The sequence below is a fragment of the Elephantulus edwardii genome, unplaced genomic scaffold (assembly GCF_000299155.1).
Source record: "Elephantulus edwardii isolate Elephantulus edwardi_28Jun2011 unplaced genomic scaffold, EleEdw1.0 scaffold00217, whole genome shotgun sequence".
Classification (NCBI taxonomy): domain Eukaryota; kingdom Metazoa; phylum Chordata; class Mammalia; order Macroscelidea; family Macroscelididae; genus Elephantulus; species Elephantulus edwardii.
This window is the reverse complement of record NW_006399967.1, coordinates 1,824,232-1,846,614: the sequence shown is the minus strand read 5'-3', so window position 1 is coordinate 1,846,614 and position 22,383 is coordinate 1,824,232. Positions and strand designations below refer to the sequence as shown.

At 55.7% G+C, this 22,383-nt stretch overlaps 1 protein-coding gene and 1 pseudogene across 1 annotated transcript in view; both read left to right on the top strand.

Annotated features, from left to right (window-relative positions):
- Positions 1–22,383, top strand: part of TMPRSS9 (transmembrane protease, serine 9) — a 51,265-nt gene that overhangs the window by 22,662 nt on the left and 6,220 nt on the right. The window contains exons 5-13 of the mRNA XM_006897919.1: positions 905–1,018; positions 1,509–1,680; positions 4,467–4,741; positions 8,893–9,029; positions 13,876–14,188; positions 15,291–15,462; positions 17,132–17,403; positions 19,584–19,720; positions 21,215–21,614. Coding sequence (XP_006897981.1) covers positions 905–1,018; positions 1,509–1,680; positions 4,467–4,741; positions 8,893–9,029; positions 13,876–14,188; positions 15,291–15,462; positions 17,132–17,403; positions 19,584–19,720; positions 21,215–21,614 — 1,992 coding nt within the window. The remainder of the gene's footprint in view (positions 1–904; positions 1,019–1,508; positions 1,681–4,466; positions 4,742–8,892; positions 9,030–13,875; positions 14,189–15,290; positions 15,463–17,131; positions 17,404–19,583; positions 19,721–21,214; positions 21,615–22,383) is intronic.
- On the top strand, positions 8,149–8,369 carry LOC102843344 (annotated as a pseudogene).

Sequence of the window (22,383 nt, the reverse complement as noted above, 5' to 3'; positions counted from 1 at the left end):
AGCTCCTTACCGCTAAGCCACCAGGGCTCTTTCAAAAGAGTGGTAGAAGACTGTCACTTCAGAAGAAGAGAGACTGAGGGCGAGGGGAGGAAGGGAAGAGTGTGCTGGTCCTCTGAGACTGAGTTATTGCTAATATTTGTACTTCCCACAATGCTCACTGCATACTCCTGTATGAGCTGAAATTCCCCTGCTTCTTCGCCCCATGGTAGCAGTGGTCAAGAAATCAAAAGATGTGGTGCATTGGGTAAATACGTTGCCAAGGATCTCTTTAAAATGTGAAAGAGCAAGGATGCCATCTTAAAGACTAAGGTGCACTTGATCCAAGCCTTGTTCTTTTTAATTGGTTCCGATGCATCTGAGTTGGGCAATGAGTAAAGAAGACAGAAGAACAATCAGTGTCTTTGAATTGTGTTGTTGGAGAAGAAAACGGGGAAACCCCATGGACTGCCAAAATAACAAGTAAGTCTGTCTTGGGGGAAGTGCAGCCGGGGTGCTCCTTAGAGACAAAGATGGTGACACTTTGCCCCACATACTCTGTCAGGAGGGGCCAGTCCCGGGAATAAAGACATCCTGCTGGGAAAGGTGGGGGGTGAAAGAACAGAGGAAGACCCTCGACAAGCTGGTTACACAGTGACTGTCACAGAGGGCTGGAGCGTTCAGAGAGGGTGTGGATGGCACAGGACAGGCCAGGTTCAGACCTGCTGGTCACAGGGCTGCTGTGAGTCATAGATGACCTGAGGGCACTGACCAACAACTCTGTTAGACTGACTCTAAGAACAGCCCTTCCAACTTGTTCCAGGCTCCACAGACGGGAGGGGCTGTCCCAGCTGGGGTCCCGGGGTCGGGGTGCCTCCCCAAGGCTGGAGAAAGAATGGGGTGGGACGGGGTTCTCCTCTGTCCACAGGGCGCTGTCCCGGGAACGCCTTTTCCTGCAAGAACGGCCAGTGTGTGAGCAAGGTGAACCCGGAGTGCGACAACAAAGTAGACTGTAGCGACGGCTCCGACGAGGCCCACTGTGGTCAGTCTGGCCTGGACTCCGGGCCACTTTCCCTTCTCAGAGCCATACCCTGGGTCCCACGGCTGACATAGGCGTCCTGGGGTGACCCAGGCCCAGGCCCACAAACACACCTTACCTGTGGGGTCGTCAAGTGCTAGTTCGGTCTGTGGCCCCTGCGGCCTGTGAGCTGACCCCTCACCTTGCTGCAGCCGGAGAAGGGTCCGCACGGGGAAGGGGAGGAGGGTCTGCAGGCAGCTACAAGCCTGAACAGCAAAGGTCAGCCTTGGGCATATCATCAGCCAGGAAGTGTCTGCGGAGACCAGCCTGGGGCAGAGGTGTCATCTCCTCTGGACTGGCTCTGAGGTGGCCTAGGGCTCAGTGGGCAGAAGGGCAGCTGGAAGACGTGAAGGGCTGGGCAGGGAGAAGGAGCCTGGGGACAGATGAGATGTGCTGCTTAGGCCATAGGTCCATCTGGTTCTTAGGGTCCTGGCCGTGACCTCCTCTCTTGCAGACTGTGGCCTGCAGCCGGCCTGGAGGACTGCTGGGCGCATTGTGGGCGGCATGGAGGCATCCCCGGGCGAGTTCCCGTGGCAGGTCAGCCTCCGGGAGAACCAGGAGCATTTCTGCGGGGCCACGGTGCTGAGCGCGCGCTGGCTGGTGTCTGCTGCCCACTGCTTCAACGAGTAAGCCTGCTTGCGTCGCTGACCCCCAGGGCTGGTCCCTCAGCTGATGTGACAGGCCCCTGGTGGAGGCTCCAGCTGAGCCTCGGAGAGGACGAATCCCGAGGTGGGGGGCTCAGGGGGGCAGGAAGACCCAGGTTGGACTCCTGGCCAGTGCACCTCATGGCAGGACTTCCCGCCTGCCCACGCGGGTTTGTGTGCTGCTGTATCCTGCACACATTTCAGCTGAGCTTCTCAACTAAGACAAGGAAGAAAGGCCTGGCAATCAGCTGTAAACAGCAGCCCAGGAAAATCACTCCAACACACACACAGGGTTGTCTCAGCCCCTCACCGTGGACACCCTCACACTCCTGTCAGTCCTTCCTCTCGTCGCGCTGCGGGGTCATTTCTTTGGACAGCTGTTACCTTGTTCTCTCTGACATTTTGACATTTTGTCCCCGAATGAGGGTCTCACTCCCTCACTCCTGCATCTGTGGGGGCCTGGCCTTGTGTAGGGTGTAAGCCCATGATGTGGCCTGGCCTAGGACATAGTGTGATCTGTGGGGCCCTGGCCTTGTTTAGGGGGTGACCCCAGGATGCGGCCTGTGGGAGCCTGGCCTTGTTTAGCGGGTGACCCCATGATGTGCCTGTGGGGCCTGGCCTTGTTTAGGGAAAGACGATGTTAGAAAAAAAAGAGTGGGAGGGCGAGGGAGAGAAAGAAAGAAAGAAACTGGTCCCAAGAAACGAACAGGCCTTTATTGCACGGTCTGAGAGGGAGGCCAGGTGACCCGGTCGCACAGCACGTGGACAGGATCGAAATGGCGCAGGTAGTCTGGGGGTGTCCTTCTTATAGGGGTCCTGGGGAGGACTAAGATGGTATTTCTCAGAATTTGGTGTGTTAATTAAGTTAGGTTTTAGCTATTTTGATCAGGCTCAGCCCCTTATCAGGATCCATTGTCTGGTCTGGTCTTTGATGTGACCAGCTTAGATGTTACCAAGTTTCTCAGGAAGTGATCGAGCTTGGGGGTGGTGGGCGACAACTGCCATATTTTTCCTCCAGACCCCATGATGTGGCTTGCGGGGGCCTGGCCTTGTTTAGGGGGTGAGCCCAGGATGTGGCCCGCGGGGGCCTGGCCTTGTTTAGGGGGTGACCCCAGGATGCAGCCCACAGGCTCCCAGCCTTGTTTAGGGGTGACCCCAGGATGCGGCCCATGGGAGCCTGGCCTGGTCCAGGATGCGGGTGTGGTGCTCACGAGGTCCCCCGTGTCCTCTCTTCTCTCAACATCACGTCACCGGTCTGCCTGTGGCCACAGTTCCAGCTTCTAACTCCTCGTCCCTCTCAGCCCTGTGGGGTCTGGGTCTCCTTTTAAGATCTGGTGTCGGTTTCTTGTGGAGATTTTTGGGTTTTGCTGTTCTTGTTTTTTGGGGGTTTTTTAATTGCATGAAGTCAATCCTTTTACATACTTTGCTGCGTCACGATATCGGTCACCTTGCTGACTGAATTTTTCTCCACCACCTAAACTTTTCCCCCCGGGCCCCTCACCCTAATCCAAGCCCTGCCAGAATCTTCCTTATTCTGAAATATTTCATTCGTCATGGATATTTCTGCTTCGTGTGGATTTCCTACTCTATTGTCTTACAATATTATTCCTCTCAATATTCTTCTGTCCCCATAAATCCTCCTGAAGGTATGCTGGTGGGGTAGTGTGTGTTATGTGTTCAAATAAACCAGTCACGCCGAGGACAGATGAGACGTCTCCCCCATACACAGTTACAGCCTCGGAAACCCGGGGTGGCACCGCAGAGGCCCAGCTGGCTGGAGGGGGGCCGGGCTTTAACAGTAGGAGTGCTGACTGCATACTGCTAGGTGCTTGCCTGCTAACTGAAAGGTTAACAGTTCAAAGTCACCAGCTGCTCTTTGGGGGAAAGATGAGGAAGGAAGGCAGTTTCCGCTGAATATTCATCCCTCATTTGATAGCTCAACAATAAACAAAAGACACTGGAGATGAACTCTTGTTCTCTCTTTTTAAAAATAGTTCTTTTTTACGTATTTTGCAAAAAGTTTTATTTTTTTTCCTCACCCTCCCTTCTCAATCCTGTTAACCCCCCATGATTGGGTTTTCCTGTATGTGAACAGTTTCTAATATTAGTGGTCTTGTGCTGTAATTGCCTATTTGTGACTGACTTGAGTCACTCAGCAGTATCCCTTGGCCTCATCCCGTCATGTTGGACAGTATTTCCTGAATTCTTGATGGACTTTAGAGCTGCGTATGCCCCACCCTGGGGGTGCACCTCTGTCCCTTCAGCCCCTCATCCTCCGAGGTCTGTAGGTGTGGGGGGCCCTGTGGTCTTCAGCCCCTCGTCCTCCAAGGTGGACCTGCAGGTTTGGTGGGGCCTATGGTCTTCAGCCCCTTGTCCTCCAAGGTCTTTGGGTGTGGGGAGCCCTGTGCTCTTCAGCCCCTCGGCCTCCAAGGTGGATCTGCAGGTATGGGGCCCTGTCCTGACACCAGTGCTGTGAGTCAGAACCAGCTCTCGGGCAGTGAGCTTGGGTTTGCTGGTTTGGAGCCTCCCATGGAGACCTGGTGGTGCAGTGTGTTAAGAGCCAGGCCTCTAGCCTCAAGTTCAGTGGCTGGAATCCCCAGGAAAGAGACAGGGGGGGGTCTGCTCTTACACAGGCCTCAGCCCCAGGAATCCTGCGGGAGGCTCTGTTCTGGCCACTCTCTGACTCGCCTGCCAGGACAAATGTGCCCAGCTGGGTGCCCGCGCTGTGCCCCACGGGCCCTGGCCCTCAGAGCTGTGTCCTCCCGCAGGTTCCAGGACCCAGCCGAGTGGGTGGCCTACGCAGGCACCACCTTCCTGAGCGGCCGGGAAGCCAGCACCGTGCGGATCCGCGTCTCCCGCATCCTCAAGCACCCGCTGTACAACGCGGACACTGCCGACTTCGACGTGGCCGTGCTGAGGCTGGCCAGCCCGCTGCCCTTCGGCCGCCACATCCAGCCCGCCTGCCTCCCCGCGGCCTCGCACGTCTTCCCACCCGGCAGGAAGTGCCTCATCTCGGGCTGGGGCTACCTCAAGGAGGACTTCCGTAAGCACGCCTGTCTGCCCACGCCTGTAGGGACCCCGGAGGTGTGGGGGGGAAGGGCAGGCGCTGACCATCGTGGTGAACAGGGCCCGAAGCCCAGCCAGGGTGGAGAGTGCGGGTTACCGTCCAGGCCACGTTGGGGGAGAAGCAGAATCACCCAGAAGGCGCATTAGACTAGGAGTTGTGTGGACCCTCTGCTCCCTGGTTGCTTGCCGTGCACTGTGGGCCACTCACTGTGCACACACTTGCCCGAACATTTGCACAATCACGAGCACACGCGCTCCGCTTCACAATGAGCACAAGCTGTTGGCAAAACGAGGCGGGCTTGTCTCAAGCCTTCAATTTGAAGAAAATGTAGCACCTGCCGAATGCCAAGCAGCGAAGCCGGTGAACGAGGGGAGCCGCGTTCTCTTTTGTAATTAACTGGGGGTGGACACACGTGTGGCGGAGCCCTGTCGCCTCTCCGGAGCATGGATCGCTTGTGGCGACGTCCACCCTGTGTCAGCTTCCTTGTTACTCTCGTTCAACGAGCCCCTTAAACTCCCTGCCTCCCAGCTTCTCCTCTGTGGTTGGAAATAGCTGCTGGCTCTGATCTACTGATAAGCCGTGATTGTTAGTCATTACCTTTTATATGAAACTGTTAGACTGCAGACAGGCAGCCAGTAGGCGGACACAATCTCAAAATAAGCAAACACTCTGTGGGTTACGGTGCCCTGCCGTAAGCGTGTGCCCACCGGCTGCTCACTGGTCGCCCAGTGGTGAGTCTGCCCCCAACGGCCATTCGGGGGGGGGGGGGGGGGGGGGGGGGGGGGCGGGAGCCGTGTCTGGGGGAGCAATGTGAGCCGTCAGCTTGCAGAGATCACACGTGGAAACCTCCAGGCCTGTCCCCAGAGCCGCTGTGTGTCAGAGTCAATGCAAGACAGCGGTGGGCGAGGCTTGGGCTTCAATCTGAGCTCTGAGACGGCCCGGGGTGTGTGAACAGAACAGAAAGCTGAACGTTCTCACACAGACCACCTACCGCCAGGCCACAGCCTTGACAGCCCTCAGCAGCACAGCTCTGGGGTCTCTGGGGGGTGAAGGCCACTGGACAGCCACAAGCTTCAGGCGAGACAGTGGTGACATGTCCTTGTCGGCTCTGCCTGTTATGCTGCACAGGGCTGGGGTCCCTGTGTGGGCCCTGGGGAGCCCCCAGGTGCAGGGCACCATAACTCTGACCCTCTTCCCTGGGGACAGTAGAACCATCCTAGAAGACTCTGACACCTTCTTACAAAGAAAGGTATGCTCCAGAACCCCAAAACTGAGCCCTCTGCTGTCAAGGGGTCCCCACTTATGGTGCCCCCAAACATACATGCACAGCTGCATTCTGGGAGGGTTTCAACACCTGGAACACGTCCTCTGAGTTCCCTCCTGGTGAGGTCCAGCTGCTGGCCCTTGGGTTTTCAGCCCCGCGCTCAGCCGTTAGCGCCACCTAGGGGCACCTTTGTATTCATGCTCACTCCCACTGACCTCTGGTGTGGCCTGCCCCACCCCCTGCGGTCAGGCTGCCCAAGGCTGCAGAGCTCCACGGGGACACTGGCCATCTCTCTCCCCACGAGCAGCCGGTGGATTCAGTGGGCAGCCAGACATGGGAGGTCTGTGCCGCGCAGGCTCCACGGAGATCTGAGCAGGAGGGGACTGCTTCAGACACAGTCACGGAAAGAGATTACACTGATTGATATTATTATTATTATTGCTATTATTATTATAAAGCTCAACCAACAAACATTCCAGCTCCTCCAGTGGACTGGGCAGTAGACGAAACAGAGAGCCTTGTCCCTGCGGACCTCAGCATCCAGGCCAGCGAGGGCCAGAGACACTTCCTGCAAAGACAGGGATGTCCTAGACCTGGCCCACTGCCACCACCCCAGGGAGAGCCGAGCGTGTGAAACGAGGCCAGGGCCTGAGAAACACAGCACAGGTTCTACTTCCTTTTCAATTGGCACTTTCAAACCCACACGTGGCTTGTGGCTCTAGAATGTTCTACCCTACCTTGTCCTGTGCCAAAGCTCCCTGCTCCACATAGCTGCTTAGGACAGGAGACGTGGCCCGTGCCCAGCGGAGTGAGTTCCCTCTTTTCTTTCCTCTGAACTCACCAGTGAGCGGCCACATCGAGTCAGTGGCTGGCTGTGAAGTGGCCGGGGCAGCTGTCAGGAGAAACTCCCCCTTGTGGTTCAATTCACAGCCAAACAGCAGAAAGGCCCCAGGTGATCAATACCAGGGAGGCATCCGCTCCTGTCAGCCACACGTCCACGACCACTCAGAAAAGCAGCATCTGCAGAGAAAGCTCAGGAGGCAGGAAAGGGCTGCGGAGACGAATGGAAGTGAGAAGCACAGGGAGGAAGCGGGAGAGTGCAGTTACACCACCATGATTAACATCCTACAGTAAAACGCCAACAAATAGTTGAACGGAGAACCAATATGTTCTGTAAAATTTCACTCAAATAAAAGGTTTTAAAAATAAGACAGGGGAGCTCTAGTGGCCTAGTGGTAAGGAGCTGCAACTACAATCCTAGAGGCACACGGTCCGAATCCACCAGATGCTCTGCCGGGGAAGGAGGGACAATCTCCTCCTGTACCAGTCAGATCTGATTTGATGGTACACTCACACAAAAATAATGAAATAAAAATAATTTAAGAAAGAGAGGGATAGAAGAAGCGTGTGTGCCCGCTGCTGGCCGTGCCAGTGGATGACATTCTAACCAGAGCCACTGCAGATGGGCCGAGAGGAGGTGAGAGGAATGGGGATGCCACCTCAAGTTCCTTAGAGAAGAAATAGTCTGGACCTGCTGGTCTGGGGAGTTCTGGTGGCCCCATCCAGAGGGCGTGCACCCCTAGTCCAGAGCCATAGCTCTCTGGATTTCCAGTCACTGAGGAAGGTGAGCCGTCTCCTCCCGTGCGATGTACACCCTCAGACGCCTAGTGGAGGCTCCCAATGGTGATGAGAGAGAGAAAGGTCTGGGTGACACAGAGGATTCCAGAACACTGCCCATCAGCCTTGTCAAATCTGGAGCCCAGCGAACCCTTTAAGTCACCATGAAGAACAGTGACCAACTCACTCCAAAAGAACATGTGTCACTGGGAAGGACTGTGCTCCGGTAACAATCGCCTCTGAGATCAAACGGTCAACAAGCACGGAAGGAAGCAGGGCAACTAGAGTCGCAAAAACAGAACCACCAGAATGGAAGCAATGAGCAGGTCCACCGCTTGTGAGGCAAGGAGCCCATGTCACTGCACAACGTGTGTGGAAATTGTTGGATGCAAACCTAAATTGTTTTGCAATCCTTCATCGAAAGTGCAATAAAGCTCTCCTGTCCTTGCTTTTGGCTGCCAGCCGTACCAGCATGTGCCCGCAGCCCCCCAGGCTCGCCACCATGCCTGGCAAAATTGAAGAAATTAAAGACTTTCTGCTCACGGCCAAAGGTGAAAGGACGCCAAGTCTGCCATGATCACGAAAAATAAGGATGATGTAAAGTTTAAATTTAAGGTTTGATGCAGCAGGTACCTTTATACCCTGGTCCTCACAGACAAAGAGACGGCCAAGAAGCTGAAGCCATCCCTGCCCCCAGGTTGGGCAGTGAAGGAGCTGAAATGAACCAACGTGCTGGTTTGAAATATAATAAAATTTTTAAAAGCAAAAACAAAATGCTGTAAAATATTGTTAGAGAGAGGAGATGATATGGAGTAAAATAAGGCGAGAAGGGAGATGGAGACTGAAGTTGTTAAATATGGATCAGAGAGGCCTGGTTAAGGACGGAGATGAAGGAGGCAGCCACACATGCACACTGCAGGGATAAGCATTCCAGGAGGAGAGAACAGCTTGTACAAAGACACTGAGGTCCAGCACATTTGGCCAAGGAGAAGAACAGCAACAAAGTTTCCACTCCCAGGGTGGATCTGCTCCCAGGGCAGGTCTGTGCTGAGGCGAGCCTCCCTGGTATTCACACCTGTTCTTGTGGTTGCATTTTTCTTTTTTACCCTTTGCTACTCTCTGAACTCAGTGTTCCTGTTTGCAGTTGGGTAAACCGAGGTTCAGGGGTGAGGCCCTCCGGCTCCCAGCTTTGGGAGCTGCCTGGGCCCCCAGAGCCTCACCACCTGCTCTCCCCCACCCCGGGCAGTGGTCAAACCGGAGGTGCTGCAGAAGGCCAGCGTGGAGCTGCTGGACCAGGCGCTGTGCACCAGCCTCTACGGGCCCTCCCTCACGGACAGGATGATGTGCGCGGGTTACCTGGACGGCAAGGTGGACTCCTGCCAGGTGAGCCCAGCGTCCAGGGCTTGGGGACCCCAAGAGCCAACGTGTGGCTGCGGTTTGGCTTCAGAATGTTCTAGAATGGAGGCTGGAGGAGGGGAGATGGCCTAGAATGTTCTAGACCAGGAGAGGGTTTAGTAACAACCTCCCACCTCTGCTTCGTTGTTGTCCTCAAGTGGACATTCTGGCCTCCGTCCCCCGAGAAGAATGCACAGATGGGCTCATGGTCCCTGTTTGGGACGAACCCTACAGGAATCAGGGCAGTGCGGGGCCAGCCTGGGCCAGGGGGCAGCTTAGCTGCTCCTCTATCATGATGACGCTGTGAGGATGGGGTGGTCATCAGTGACCGACGCACAACAGAACGAAGCACTGTCCAGTCTCAGGCCATCGTCCCCACCACAGGTCAGCTCCGGTCGCTGGACGCAGCCACTGTGTATTTCAAGAGTTTTCCCGCCCAGGGGCTCAGCGTTCAGCTCCACAGGGCACAGGCTCTGTAGGACTTTCACTGGCTAATTATCATGAGTTGATTGCCAGCCCTTCCTTCCTAGTCTGTCCGGAAGCTCTGCTGAAGCCTGCACACCATCGGGGACCCCACAGGTGTGAGACATCTCCAGGGCACAATATCACCCAAGACACCACAGTACCACACGCCCATGGGTGGGATGCGGTGGGAGAATGATTTCACAAACAAAAGCTTGCAATTCTCTTGTTGTTATGTGCCGTCGAGTTGCTGGCGACTCATAGCGACCATAGTGTACAATAGCCCTAAACTCTGCTCTGTCACTGCCTCTGACACACCCAGCCCAATTACCCCCGTCACTGAATCAATCCACCTCATAGAGGGTCTTCCCCTCCTGCGCTGTCCCTCCACCCTCCCAAGCATGACGTCCCTCTCCAAGGACCGGTCCCTCCTTACAACATGTCCAAAATATATCAGACGAAGCCACAGAATCCTTTCCTCCAAGGAGTAGCCTGGTTTAACCCTCTCTAGGCTGAATCTGTTTGTTTTCTTGGCAGTCCATGGTACAGTCAATACTCTTCTCCAGCACCACAGCTCAAAGGCATCAATTCTCCTTCTATCCTCCTTAGTCATTGTCCAGCTCTGTGATGCATAGAAAGTGATAGCAAAGACCATGGCCTGTATCAGACGCACCTTAGTCTCCAGAGACACCATTGCTCTTCAGTACTTTGGAGAGGTCCCTAACAGCAGACTTTCCCATGGCAATGCGCCTTTTAATTTCCTGGCTGCTGGTGCCAAGACTGTTGACTATGGAGTCAAGCAAACTAAAGCTGTGTACAATCTCAATCTCTTCACCATCCATCCTGATGTTGCCAATTGGTCCAGTGGTGAGAATCTTTGTCTTCTTGACATTGAGCCTCAATCCATATTGAAGGCTGCAGTCCATTTGTCTTAATTTTTAAAATAATCGTGCATTCCTGCCGGCTGTCCAGTAGGTGTCGAGTGTGACTCGTAGTGACCCTGTGACCTCTGCCCTGTCCTGAGCTGTCGCCATCTCCACCCTGCTCACATGCACTGTGGCAGTCGCGATGTCAGACTGCCTCTCTGAGGGTAGTGTACTTGGCGGACCCTCTATCTTTCCCAGCATGCTGTCTGTTCCCAGTGTGGCCCTCCCTGGCTACCTGTGCTAAGTCAGTGAGATGGACTTTCACCAGCTTTGCCTCGAAGGTGCCCACTAGCTGCATTTCCTCCAAGACAGACTTGTTTGTTCTTTCGGCTGACCCTGACCGCAGGATAATCATCCTCTTCTTCAACACCACAGTCCAAAGGCATTGATTCTTCTTTAGTCTTCCTTAGTCATTGCCCAACTTTCAGATGCAGAGTAAGCAACTGAAAATACTACAGCTTGGGTCAGGCACACCTTAGTCTTTAAATTGATATCCGTGCTCTTTAGAAGTCTATTATCTTGATGGTTGGGATGAATCTGAGTGCCCACCTTAACTTACCACTGTTGAGTCAGTTCTGATGCCTGGAAGCCCAGCGTTGGGTTTTCAAGGGTGCATATCTTTGTTTTGTTTTTTTATTATTAATTTTAATGAAAATTTACAGAGACTTTGGATTTCCATTCATTCATTGTTGCACTTTTCTCCGTGCCTCCCCCCTCCAATTCGCTCTTCTCTTTGAAAAGTTAAATAAATAAATAAATAAATGAAATTCTTTCATTGTTATACAATCCCTCCCCCCAAGTCCACTCCACTATGCAGCCTTCGTTCTGGACTCCTGTCATAACAAAAATACCTAATCACATATCCCTTTAAACAGTTCTCTCCCTCATCTGTTTCAATGCCATATACATAATTTATCCCACCTCTTCCCCCAACCCCAGTGTCAGTCCATTTTACAACAGTGGCACTATGCAGTATTTGTCCTTTTGTGACAGATATTTCACTCAGCATAATGTCCTCCAGGGTCACCCATTTTGAATAATATTTCATGAGTTCCTTGTTTTTCAATGCAGTGTAGTATTCCACTGTGTAAATATACCACAGCTTCTCTATCCATTCGTTTGTTGATGGGCACTTAGGTTGTTTCCAACTCTTTGCTACTATGAACAAAGCCACAATAAACATGGGGGTGCAAAGGTTACACATCTTAACAGCAGCCGATGACTTTATGTTTCTCCGACAGAGTGGCTGGTGGTTTTGAACAGCCAATCTCTTGCATATCTGTTCAGAACTAAACCCACTACACCACATGCAAGTCCACCTGACTTCCCTCACCCAAAAAGGACGCCTTTGTGAGGACAGGAGAGTCCCCATTGCTGCAGATGATTAAGCACTCAGCTACTAACTGAAAGGTTAGTGGTTCAAACCTCTTCACAGGGACCTGGGAGAAAGGCCTGCAAACCACTTCCAAAAGGCCACATCCTGGAAAATCCCATAGAGAAGGTCTACTCTGACACGTGCTGTTGTCACAGGTTAGAATTGGCTCAATGGCACCTAACAACCACGTGGGGACAGGGGTGGTTAGAGTAGGGATCAGGATCAGGACAGGATTTCAGACTGGCAGTGTTAGCACTGAGTTTAAAGATCCCATGATCTAGGGTGAGCTCTGGGGGCCTAGTGGCAAAAAGTTGTGCTGAAATCCCAGAGGTGAGCAGTTCAAATCCACCAGATTCTCTGTTAGAGAAGGAGGAACAATCTCCTCCTGTACCAGTCAGATCTGATTTGATCGTACACACACACCAACAAAAATAATAAATTTTTTTTTAAATCCTATGATCTAATGATCACTTTTATAATTGTTGTAATTAGTGCTGTTGGTACAAAGGTACCAGACAAAACTGGTCTCCTCCCCCCTTCTTGACACCTTGATTAGCAAGGTTGGTGACATTGTTCACTAGGTTGGTGGCATTCTCCACGAAGTGGTTCACATTATGCATGAGGTTGGTTACGTGGCTTGGCTCACGAGAGGGTTACATCATCTATGAGGTTGGTTACATTGTTTATCAGGCTGGCTACATTGTTCAGGAGGCTGGTCACACCATTCACGAGGCGATCACACCGTTCACGAGGCTGGTCACACCATTCACGAGGCTGGTTACACTGTTCACGAGGCGGTCACACTGTTCATGAGGCTGGTTACACTGTTCATGAGGTGGTCACACTGTTCACTGGGTGGTCATGCTGTTCAAAAGGCTGGTTACACCGTTTATGAGGCTGGTTACACCATTCATGAGGCTGGTCACACCATTCACAAGGCTGGTTACACTGTTTATGAGGCAGTCACACTGTTCACAAGGTGGTCACACTGTTCACGAGGCGGTCACACCATTCACGAGGCGGTCACACCATTCACGAGGAGATCACACTGTTCACGAGGCTGGTCACACCGTTCACGAGGCTGGTCACACCATTCACGAGGCTGGTCACACCATTCATGAGGCTGGTTACACTGTTCACGAGGTGGTCACACTGTTCATGTGACATCAGCATTCTGGTTGCTCCTGTGTTGCTTGCTTTGCCCTCATGACCCCCACCCCTGACCTCTTGGGAGTCTGGAGGGGCTTTCACGGCTGTGGTCTTACACATGCACCTTGAGGCACGGCACTTTGCTTTGACACACTTCACAGACCTGGCACTTTTCACAAATGGAGACAGTGCCATCCATGGTGCCCTCTGGCCAGTGGCTGGCTGGGCTCGCTTTGCATCCTGTGCTCCGTTTTGCTCAGTCTCACAATAGCTCAGACATTTTGATCACGCCATGGCACACTTCCCAGAGTGTCGACACAGCTTGTATATACACAGGTGTGCGGTTAGAAGCCTCCTTAATGGTGTCCACTTGTAGTGCCTCCGTGTACAACAGGAGCGAGGGCCCCCGTCCCGCCCTATCCTCACTGCGTCCACTGTGCGGACACCCACAGCTACAACCAGTGTCCGTCCTCTTCACTGAGGCTCTGAGGCTGCCTCACTGAACATGCTGACCCTCTGCAGGGACTGGTCCCTCTGGAGGACACATCCACTTGGACATCTCTCTCAGGTCGGCTGTACATGTATCATTTTTTACAAAGAACTAAATCCTTTACCTTTTGAGCTAGACTATTATCTTTCTTTTTTTTTTTAAGCTATCATGTCTAACTCATTTTTTTTCTTCTTAAGCTTTATTTTTTTTAAATAATTTTAATGAGCATTTACAGAGATTTTGGATTTCCATTCATTTATTGCTGCACTTCTAGACTATTATCTTTCAAAGGTGACACCAGGGCAGTCTGGATTCAAGGTTTGAGGAGTAACTCTGGGCCGTGATCTCAGGGCCCCCCCATCCTTACTCAAGCCCAAGCCCTTCAGTCCCCTGGGAACCCCACCCTGATGAACATGTGCCTTTGTCTCCTAGGGCGACTCAGGGGGCCCCCTGGTCTGTGAGGAGCCTTCCGGAAGGTTCTTCCTGGCGGGCATCGTGAGCTGGGGGATTGGTTGTGCAGAAGCCCGGCGGCCAGGTGTCTATGCCCGTGTAACCAAGCTCCGGGACTGGATCCTGGAGGCCATCGCTGCAGCCAGCACACCACCAGCCCCCACTGTGGCTCCTGCCCAGGCCACCCCCAGCAGTGCTGGGCCCACCAAGAGTCCCACAGTCAACACCCCTACCCAGAGCATGCTGACCCCCAGCATGACACCGTTGGACTCAGCCACAGCCTCCAAGCCACAAGGTATTTTCTGGGGAGATGGGAAGACATAGGTGTCACCACCTGACCAGGTCAGATCAATTGGTGCTGCCTGTCTGAGGCTCTTTGTGGGAAGGAGATTGGCAGTTGATTAGTGATGTCTGTCATAAGCACAGGAGTGGATGAATGGGGATGGATGGCTTCCCCCCCCCAATAGAATATACTTTGAGGGTCATGATGGTTCAGGGGTTAAGTGCTTGGGTCCCAACCAAAAGGGAATCAGAGAAAGTCCTGGCAATCTGCTTACACTGAGCATCTTTTCCTGGGTCAAGTCCATTACAACTCATGGTGACCCTGTAGGGTGGAGGATTCCCCCTTGGGTGTTTCCGAGACTGCGTACCTCACAGGAGCAGTCTGCCCTGTCTTTCTCTGGCAGAGGTGGTGGGTTTGAACCACATACCTTCTGCTTAGCAGTTCTTTAACCGCTGCACCATCTGACACCATTCGATCCCGTTCACAGCCTGTGAAGGGCTGGTGGTGTCAGAGAGGGGCTGCTGGCTGCTTGTTTCAGTGACCTCTGCTTTTCTCCCCTGGTAACCCCGCCCCTCTTGCTGGTGGTCCCCATGCGCCACCATGACCCAACATGGGCAGCACCACGCGAGTTCCAGGCCTGCCCTCAGCCCTCAGGGTGCCGGGCCCAGGTGGCCTTGGCCTGACCAGGCTGCTGTTGGGCACAGTCCAGCTGATTCTGACCAACAGGGACCCTGGGCCAGAGCCAAGTTGCCCCGTGGCTGTGGCTGGCTGTAGTGGTTAAATGCTTGGCTATGAATCAAAAGGTTGGCAGTTTGAACCCAGTCAGTGGCTTCATGGGACCCCCGGGACACAGTGTGGGGCATCTGGCTGTCACACAGGGCTGCTGGGGGTCAGAACCCCCTGACACCACCTGTCTGAGTCTTTACGGGAGAAGGTGGGAGTCTCTCCTGCAGCCACTGAGTGGGCTCGGCTTGCCATCGAACCACCAACCTTTCATTCACCAACCTACAGCTCAGCCACTGCACCACCAGGGCTTCCCTGATTCACGGGGTGCCCCGCGCTTGGCAGCTCCAGGACCCTCAGTTCGAGCAGCTTCTCTGCCCTCCCCCAGCAGAGTGTGGGGCCAGGCCCGCCCTGGAGAAGCCTACCCGGATCGTGGGCGGGTTCGCAGCTGCCTCCGGGGAGGTGCCCTGGCAGGCCAGCCTCAAGGAAGGTTCCCGGCACTTCTGTGGAGCCACCGTGGTGGGTGACCGCTGGCTGCTGTCCGCAGCGCACTGCTTCAACCAGTAAGACCCCCACCCTGGACACTGGACACCCCACATCCCCGCTGGAGGTCAGGGGAATCAAACCGCTGAGCTCAGGATTGAGGCCAGCAGGCACACTCTTCTGTCCCCTTCTGGGCTCATGGTCTAGTTTCCCAGAGTCCCACTAAGGAGAAGCAATCAGGGGCAGTGGTGGCAGAGGATGGAATGTCCCTTTGTGCTAGAAACCCAGGTTTGAACCCCACTCAGTGCTTCTCACGTGCAGCCATGTTGCTGGGAAGCTGAACAGGTTTAAAAAGAACTTTTGTATGAGAAAGCCCAGGAAGAAAGGCCTGGCAACCAACTTCTGAAGTCTAGCCCATGAAAATCCTGATGATCCCAAAGGTCCAGTGAACAGCTGTCAAAAGAGCAAGGGCAGCATGAGGCCCGTCAAGTCTACCCTCTGTTAACGCTACAAGGGGAACTGCCCTGATAACAGCACTTACAACACAAAGCAAGTTCCCATGAGGTCACACAGGTCCCCACATCCTAGACCTGCTAACAGGGTCTGAAACCCATCGCACTCACCACACACCACAGAGGACCACACTCACATTTATGGGGTTTATTGGGGAAATTAAAAGGCTATAATTCAGGTTATCAGCAAGATACCCCCTTGTGTGTGGACTAACACACCCCGTGATGGAAAAACGGCTCCCGCAGCGCAGGCCGCTGGGTCAGAGCAGCAGTACTGTCCCGGGGAGGCTCAGAGCCAAACACAGTCATCCAGGGGAGACAGGCAGTGACCGTGGGGTTGTAGGAACAGGCACTGTGTTCTGTGAGTGTGGGGTTCCTGCAAGCTGGGGGTCAAGCTGCCACTGACAACAGTATGAACAAAGAAGAGCCTCTTTGCCTTGTAAGCAGCCCCGACCTACAGGCTGAGGCCTCAACTCCCAGCAAGGTGACCCCATGAGCGGAGGGCCCCACTCAGGCTTCTCACTGGGTGACTCCCACCCAGGAAAGTGACCCGTGAGTTGTGAGGGCCCTGCCCAGCACTTCTCACTGGCCGACTCCCACCCAGCAAAGTGACCCCTTGTGCAGCCAGGGGCCTGTCTGGGGCTTCTCACTGGCCGAGCTTTTAGAGGCTGATCATCAGGGCTTTATTCCAAGGCACCCTGAGTGGACTTGAACATCTGACCTTCTGGAGAGTAGCCAGGTGCAGTCACCATCTGTGCCACAGAGAGACTCTGGCTTGACCACCAGGGGACCAAGGAGAGTCCTGGTGGTACACTGTGTAAAGTGCTAGCTGACAGAGTCCCAGCTCAAATCCACCCACTGTTCTGAGGGCAAAACCAGGCTGTCTGCTCCCGCGGGGGGTTCGCAGCCTCAGCCAGAGCCCGGTTGATGCCACGAGTTTGGGTTTGGGGTTAGGGTGTTAGATATTGTAGGTTCAGCTCCCCCCGCGGGGGAAGAAATGAGGCAGAGGGGGTCCCTGACCTGCCGCAGTCACTGGGTTAGAGTGCTTCTTATGAGCTGCTCCCTGCACTCCCCAGTCTATGAGGTCACCGGGTTAGATGCTCTGTGAGCTGTCCCCCGCTCCCCCCGACCCGTCACTGGGTTAGATGCTCTGAGTGCCCCCATTCCTGGAGCCCAGGGTCTGTGGGGTGGGATGGTCGCAGGTGGAAGTGGGGAAGCTGAAGCCTTCTCTTTCCAGCACAAAGGTGGAGCAGGTGCGGGCCCACCTGGGCACGGCATCCCTCGTGGGTGTGGGCGGGAGCCCGGTCAAGGTGGGCCTCAGGCGGGCGGTGCTGCACCCACTGTACCACGCCGGGACCCTGGACTTCGACGTGGCCGTCCTTGAGCTGGCCAGGCCCCTGCGCTTCAACAAGTTCGTCCAGCCCGTCTGCCTGCCCCTGGCCATCCACAAGTTCCCCGTGGGGCGCAAGTGCATGATCTCCGGATGGGGCAACACGCAGGAGGGAAATGGTGAGGTCTGCTCCCAGATCTTGGGGGGCGGGGGGTGGGAAGTGGGGTGGGGAGCTCCCTCCAGGGCCACAGGAGGAGGAACACGTCCCGGTGGGCCCTACACCACCACTCCCCCCTGCCTGCCTCCCACCCTCCATCCCCACCACTGGGGTTGCAAACCATGGCCCTCAGCTGGTTTATAAATAAAGCTTTATAGACAGGCAGCCACAGCCGTGCACGTCTGTATTGTCTGTGGTGGCTGCAATGAGAGGACAAAAGAGGCCCACAGGCACCAGCCACGTATCGGTGACAGCTGTCTGTGGGGCCTCCCATCGGTGACAGCCATGAGTCGGTGATAGCTGTCTGTGGGGCCTCCCATCGGTGACAGCTATGACCAGTGACAGCTGTCTGTGAGGCCTCCCATCGGTGACAGCTATGACCAGTGACAGCTGTCTGTGGGGCCTCCCATCGGTGACAGCTATGACCAGTGACAGCTGTCTGTGGGGCCTCCCAGGCCAGGGTTGCTCCAGCGGCCAAGAGAGGAAGCAAGGGGACCCTGGAGGCAGGAGGGGGTGCTCTGTCATCTCGGGTTAGAGGTCTGTGGGTCTGAGGGCAGCAGCGCCTGTTGTGAGGTGCTATACATTGGCCCCAACCCAGAGCCAAGCCCATGGCCCTGGTGCTGGCCCTGATGCCCCGTGGCCCTGGCACCAATTCTGATGCCCCATGACCCGGGCCTGACACCCCATGGCCCTACAGGCCAGCTTGCTCCCCCTGAACTCTCCAGGGCTGTGACTTTCTGGAAGCAGACTGCCTTTCTCCTGGGGTGGGATCAAAGCGCTCACTTGTCGGTTCACAGCTCAGCTCTTCACCCACTGCTCACAGCAGCCCTGGTTGAGAGCGGAGCAGAGCCGCAGAGTTGCCGAGGTCGGTGTCCTCTCAGTGGGGCTCCAGGTCTTCCTTCCGCTGATCAGCTGGGAGGATTCGAACCGCTGAGCAAACAGCAGCCTAGCTGCGCCAGGGTTCCCAGCAGGCCTGTTGTCCATGGAATGTGCCACTGAGTCGAGCAGGACTCCTAGTGACCCTGTGAGCAGACTGGGCCCCGCCCTGTCCTGTGTCGTCCGCTCTGACACACTCGAGGCCCTGCCACAATCACTGTCAGTCCAGCTCACGGGGTCCTCTCCTCTGCCCACCCACCACCTCTCCGAGCATAACGTCCCTCTCCAAGAAGTAACCCTTCTGACAACAGGCCCAAAGAGGGAGGGGAAGCCTTGGCATCTTCGCTCAGAGGAGCGTTCTGCGGCACCTTCTCCGAGGAGTAATCTGTCTGTTTGGCTGTCCATTCGGCCCTCTGCCCCAACACCACCGCTCCAAGGCCCCCGTCCTTCTGTCCTCCTTATGCACGGTCCGGCTCTCAGATGCAGAGCAAGTGGCTGGAAGGACCCCGGCCTGGGTCGGGTGCACCTCAGTAGTTTGGGGAGGACTCTTGGGGCCATTTAATGGCAGGGCTGAGGGGAGCAGGTGGCAGGTGGGGCTCCTCTGGGTCTGGGGAGCAGGCGGGTGCCAAGGGGCTGAAATCAGCCTCTTGGGGTTACACAGCAGGGCACGTGCGCCTGCATCTGGGCTGGTGCCCTTTCTGAGCTGGGGACTCGGCTGCCCGCCTGGGCGTGGACGGCCAGGACGTGCCTGACATTGTCGGCTCAGAGGGCAGGGCCTTACCTCACGCGGCACAGTCAGAGCACAGCAAGGGCGTGTGCTGCCCTCGCCCGGTCACCCCGAGAGCTGGCATTCCTGCTTGTCCTCGGGGTGCAGGCCCTCGGATGGGGGTGCTGGCTGCTCATCATAAAACTCAAGGTTCAAGTCCATCTGGGGTGCCTCAGAAGAAGGGCCTGGCAATCTGCTTCCAGAAGTGGTCAGCCTCTGGACCCCCCCCATGGGGTGCTGCTCTGCTCTGACACTTCAGGGTACCGGGACTCAGGACTGACAAGGAGCTGGGAGCCCCCAGAGCCCAGAAGGGCTGGGCCTCAGGCTGCCTGAGAGTTTGTCACCTCCTATGTCTCCCTGTGACTGCACCCCAATTCCTGCAGCCCTCCTCTCCACTCGCAGGGCAGGCATCAGCCCCTCCCAGGTCATCAGCAGCGCTGGGCTGAGTGGCCGTGGTCCCCAGCGTGTAAGCCACACCCCAGCTCTCCCCTTGCTCGCAGCCACCAAGCCAGACACCCTGCAGAGGGCTTCAGTGGGCATCATGGACCAGAAGGCCTGCAGCGTCCTCTACAACTTCTCGCTCACGGACCGTATGATCTGCGCGGGCTTCCTGGAAGGCAAGGTGGACTCCTGCCAGGTGGGTGCCAGGGCCGGCTCCCCACCGCCCGAGACCCGGGACAAGTGCCCTGTGGGGCCACAGGGCTTGCAGGTGGACAGCCCAGTGTCTCCTCCTGGCCTGGCAGCTCTGCTGAACCCTGTTTAGCTTCCTGGGAACCCCGAGCCTCCAGGACAGAGGGTGCTGGGCCCAGGAGAGAAGTGATGGGTGAACCCACCGCTGCTTGCCACTGCCCCCTGGTGGCGATGTTGCTAGGTGTCACCAGGTGGACAGGGACCCACAGTGACCTCTGAAAGAGACGTCTGAGACCCCCCTCTCCCGTGCCATCCAAGCCTTCCTTACAGTTACCGTGTCAATCCGTCTCGTGGGTCTTCCTCTTCCTCCCTCTGTGAGCGGTAGCCAGCAGATAAGTCTGCTATTGTTGATGTGTATCGTTGAATTCAAACTGACTCTTAGCTGACCCTCCAGCAGGGTTTCAGAGGCAGGTAACTGCCAGGAGGAGACTGCCCAGCTTTCTCCCACGGAGCAGCTGGTGGATTTGAACCAACAGCCTTTGGGTTGGCAGTGTATGACTTAGCGCGAAGCCAGCAGCGCTCCCTGGTTAATCCATGACTATGGGAATATTATTGGTGGGTTTTTAGTTCTTGTTTGTTTTGGAAACAGTGCAGCTGCAATGGCGGTGAGACCTGGCCTGTCCTTCAGCGTGGGTCGGGGGTCAGTCCCTGGGGAAGAACACTGTGCTGAGAAGGGGGGGTAGGAGCAAGAAGACCCTGAACAAGACAGATTGACACACTGGCTACAGTGACATAGTGGGGGCCGTGAGGATGGTGGAGGGTGAGGAGGATGGGGGAGGATGATGGGAGGAGGATGATGATGGGAGGAGGATGGGGGAGGATGATGGGGTGAGGATGATGATGGGGTGAGGATGGTGATGATGGTGAGGATGATGATGGGGTGAGGATGGTGATGGGGTGATGATGGGGAGGATGATGGGCTGTAAGAACGGGAATGCCATGAGGAAGGTGAGGGAGGCCATGAAGGAAAGTGAAGGGGGCCATGATGCGAGGGGATGAGGATGATGGGCCCTGTGAGGACAGTCGGGGACTGTGAGGACAGTGGAGGTGTCCGTGAAGTTGAAGGAGGCTGTGAGGACAGTTGGGGGGCGTCTGTGAGCACATGGTGGGGTGTGAGGACTGTGGGGGGAGCTGCCAGGATGGTGGGGGGTCTATGAAGACAGTGGGGTGTTGTGAAGATGCTGAAGAGGACCCTGAGAGTGGAGGAGGTCCATGAGGATGATAAGGGGATGCATGAGGATGGGGGACATGAGAATGTTGGGGGCCTTGTGTGGACAGTGCAGGACCAGGCAGGGATCCCCTCTATTCCTCAAGGGGTCATGAGGGTCAGTGGCAACTCGACGGCACCTAACAACAAAAGACAACTTCTTCAGAGTTTTCTGCATTTTCTTTTGACCTCCAAAGCTCAGGATGGCCAGACAACCCTCCCCTCTCCCTTCAGGGCGACTCCGGGGGTCCTCTGGCCTGTGAGGAAACCCCTGGTGTGTTCTACTTGGCGGGCATCGTCAGCTGGGGCATCGGCTGTGCCCAGGCCAGGAAGCCGGGTGTGTATGCCCGCATCACCCAGCTGAAGGGCTGGATCCTGGACACTATGTCCTCCGGTCCCCTCCCCACGGTGCCCCCCGCAACTGAGAGGACGCCCACCACCCCTAGCCAGCCCCCGAGAACCACTGCCAGCCGCACAGCCCCTGGAGTCACGACCAGAAGGACCACTCTGCAGTCTTCCAGCAGGGCCACCAGCCAGCCGGTCATCACCACTGCCGCCATCCCCAGTGCCACCACGCGGGGACAGACATCGCTTCCAAACAGCCCTGCTTCTAGCACACATTCCCAGCCCCCAGGTACCGCGGATACGGGGGCACGTGGGGTGGGGGATCCTGCGGCCCTAGAGACAGCAAACACCTTCTCTCATCCATGGCGGGTGGGGGACAGCCTATGATGGGAGGGGTCTCCCTGCTGGAATGACTCCAGACAGCAGGTGCTTTGGGGGAGGGGGTGGCCTGTGGTGTGCCAGGCCTTGCTCCCAACCCCAGGGGTGCAGCAGGAAAAACATCCTTGAACAAAGAGACAATATAGTGGCAGAGAGCTCAGAGCTCGGGGTCCCGGGGTGCGAACACTGGACACAGACCAGCTGCTCCCCAACACGCTGGAGGGTCACTTTCAGTCAGAGGTGCCTCAGAATAAAGACCTGGCGGCCACTCTGGAGCCTCGGCCACTGGACCCCTGGGGCACGGTTCCCCTGACCCACTGGGAGGGGCCACCTGAGTGGGAATCAACTCTGGAGATTCTGGGTGGTTTGCTTGTGCCATGAGGGGTGAAAAGACAAACGGAGCAGAGTAGGGGGAGTCAGGGGTCAGGGGTCCTGATGCCCCCAGCTCACGGCAGCCCTGTGCACAACAGCATGAGATCCCGCTCACCTCCACTGACCCTCTGCTTCACCCAGCGTGACGTCCCTCGCCAGGGACTGGGCTGTTGTCGACTGAAGGAAAAGACAGAGACAGGGACACACAGGAATGGGGGGTCAGGCCAGAAAGTGTGAAGGCAGGGGGCTAACAGCTGGCAGAACTGCAGGAAGGCAAACAAAGGAAAATCACGAGTGTTGTTGTTGTT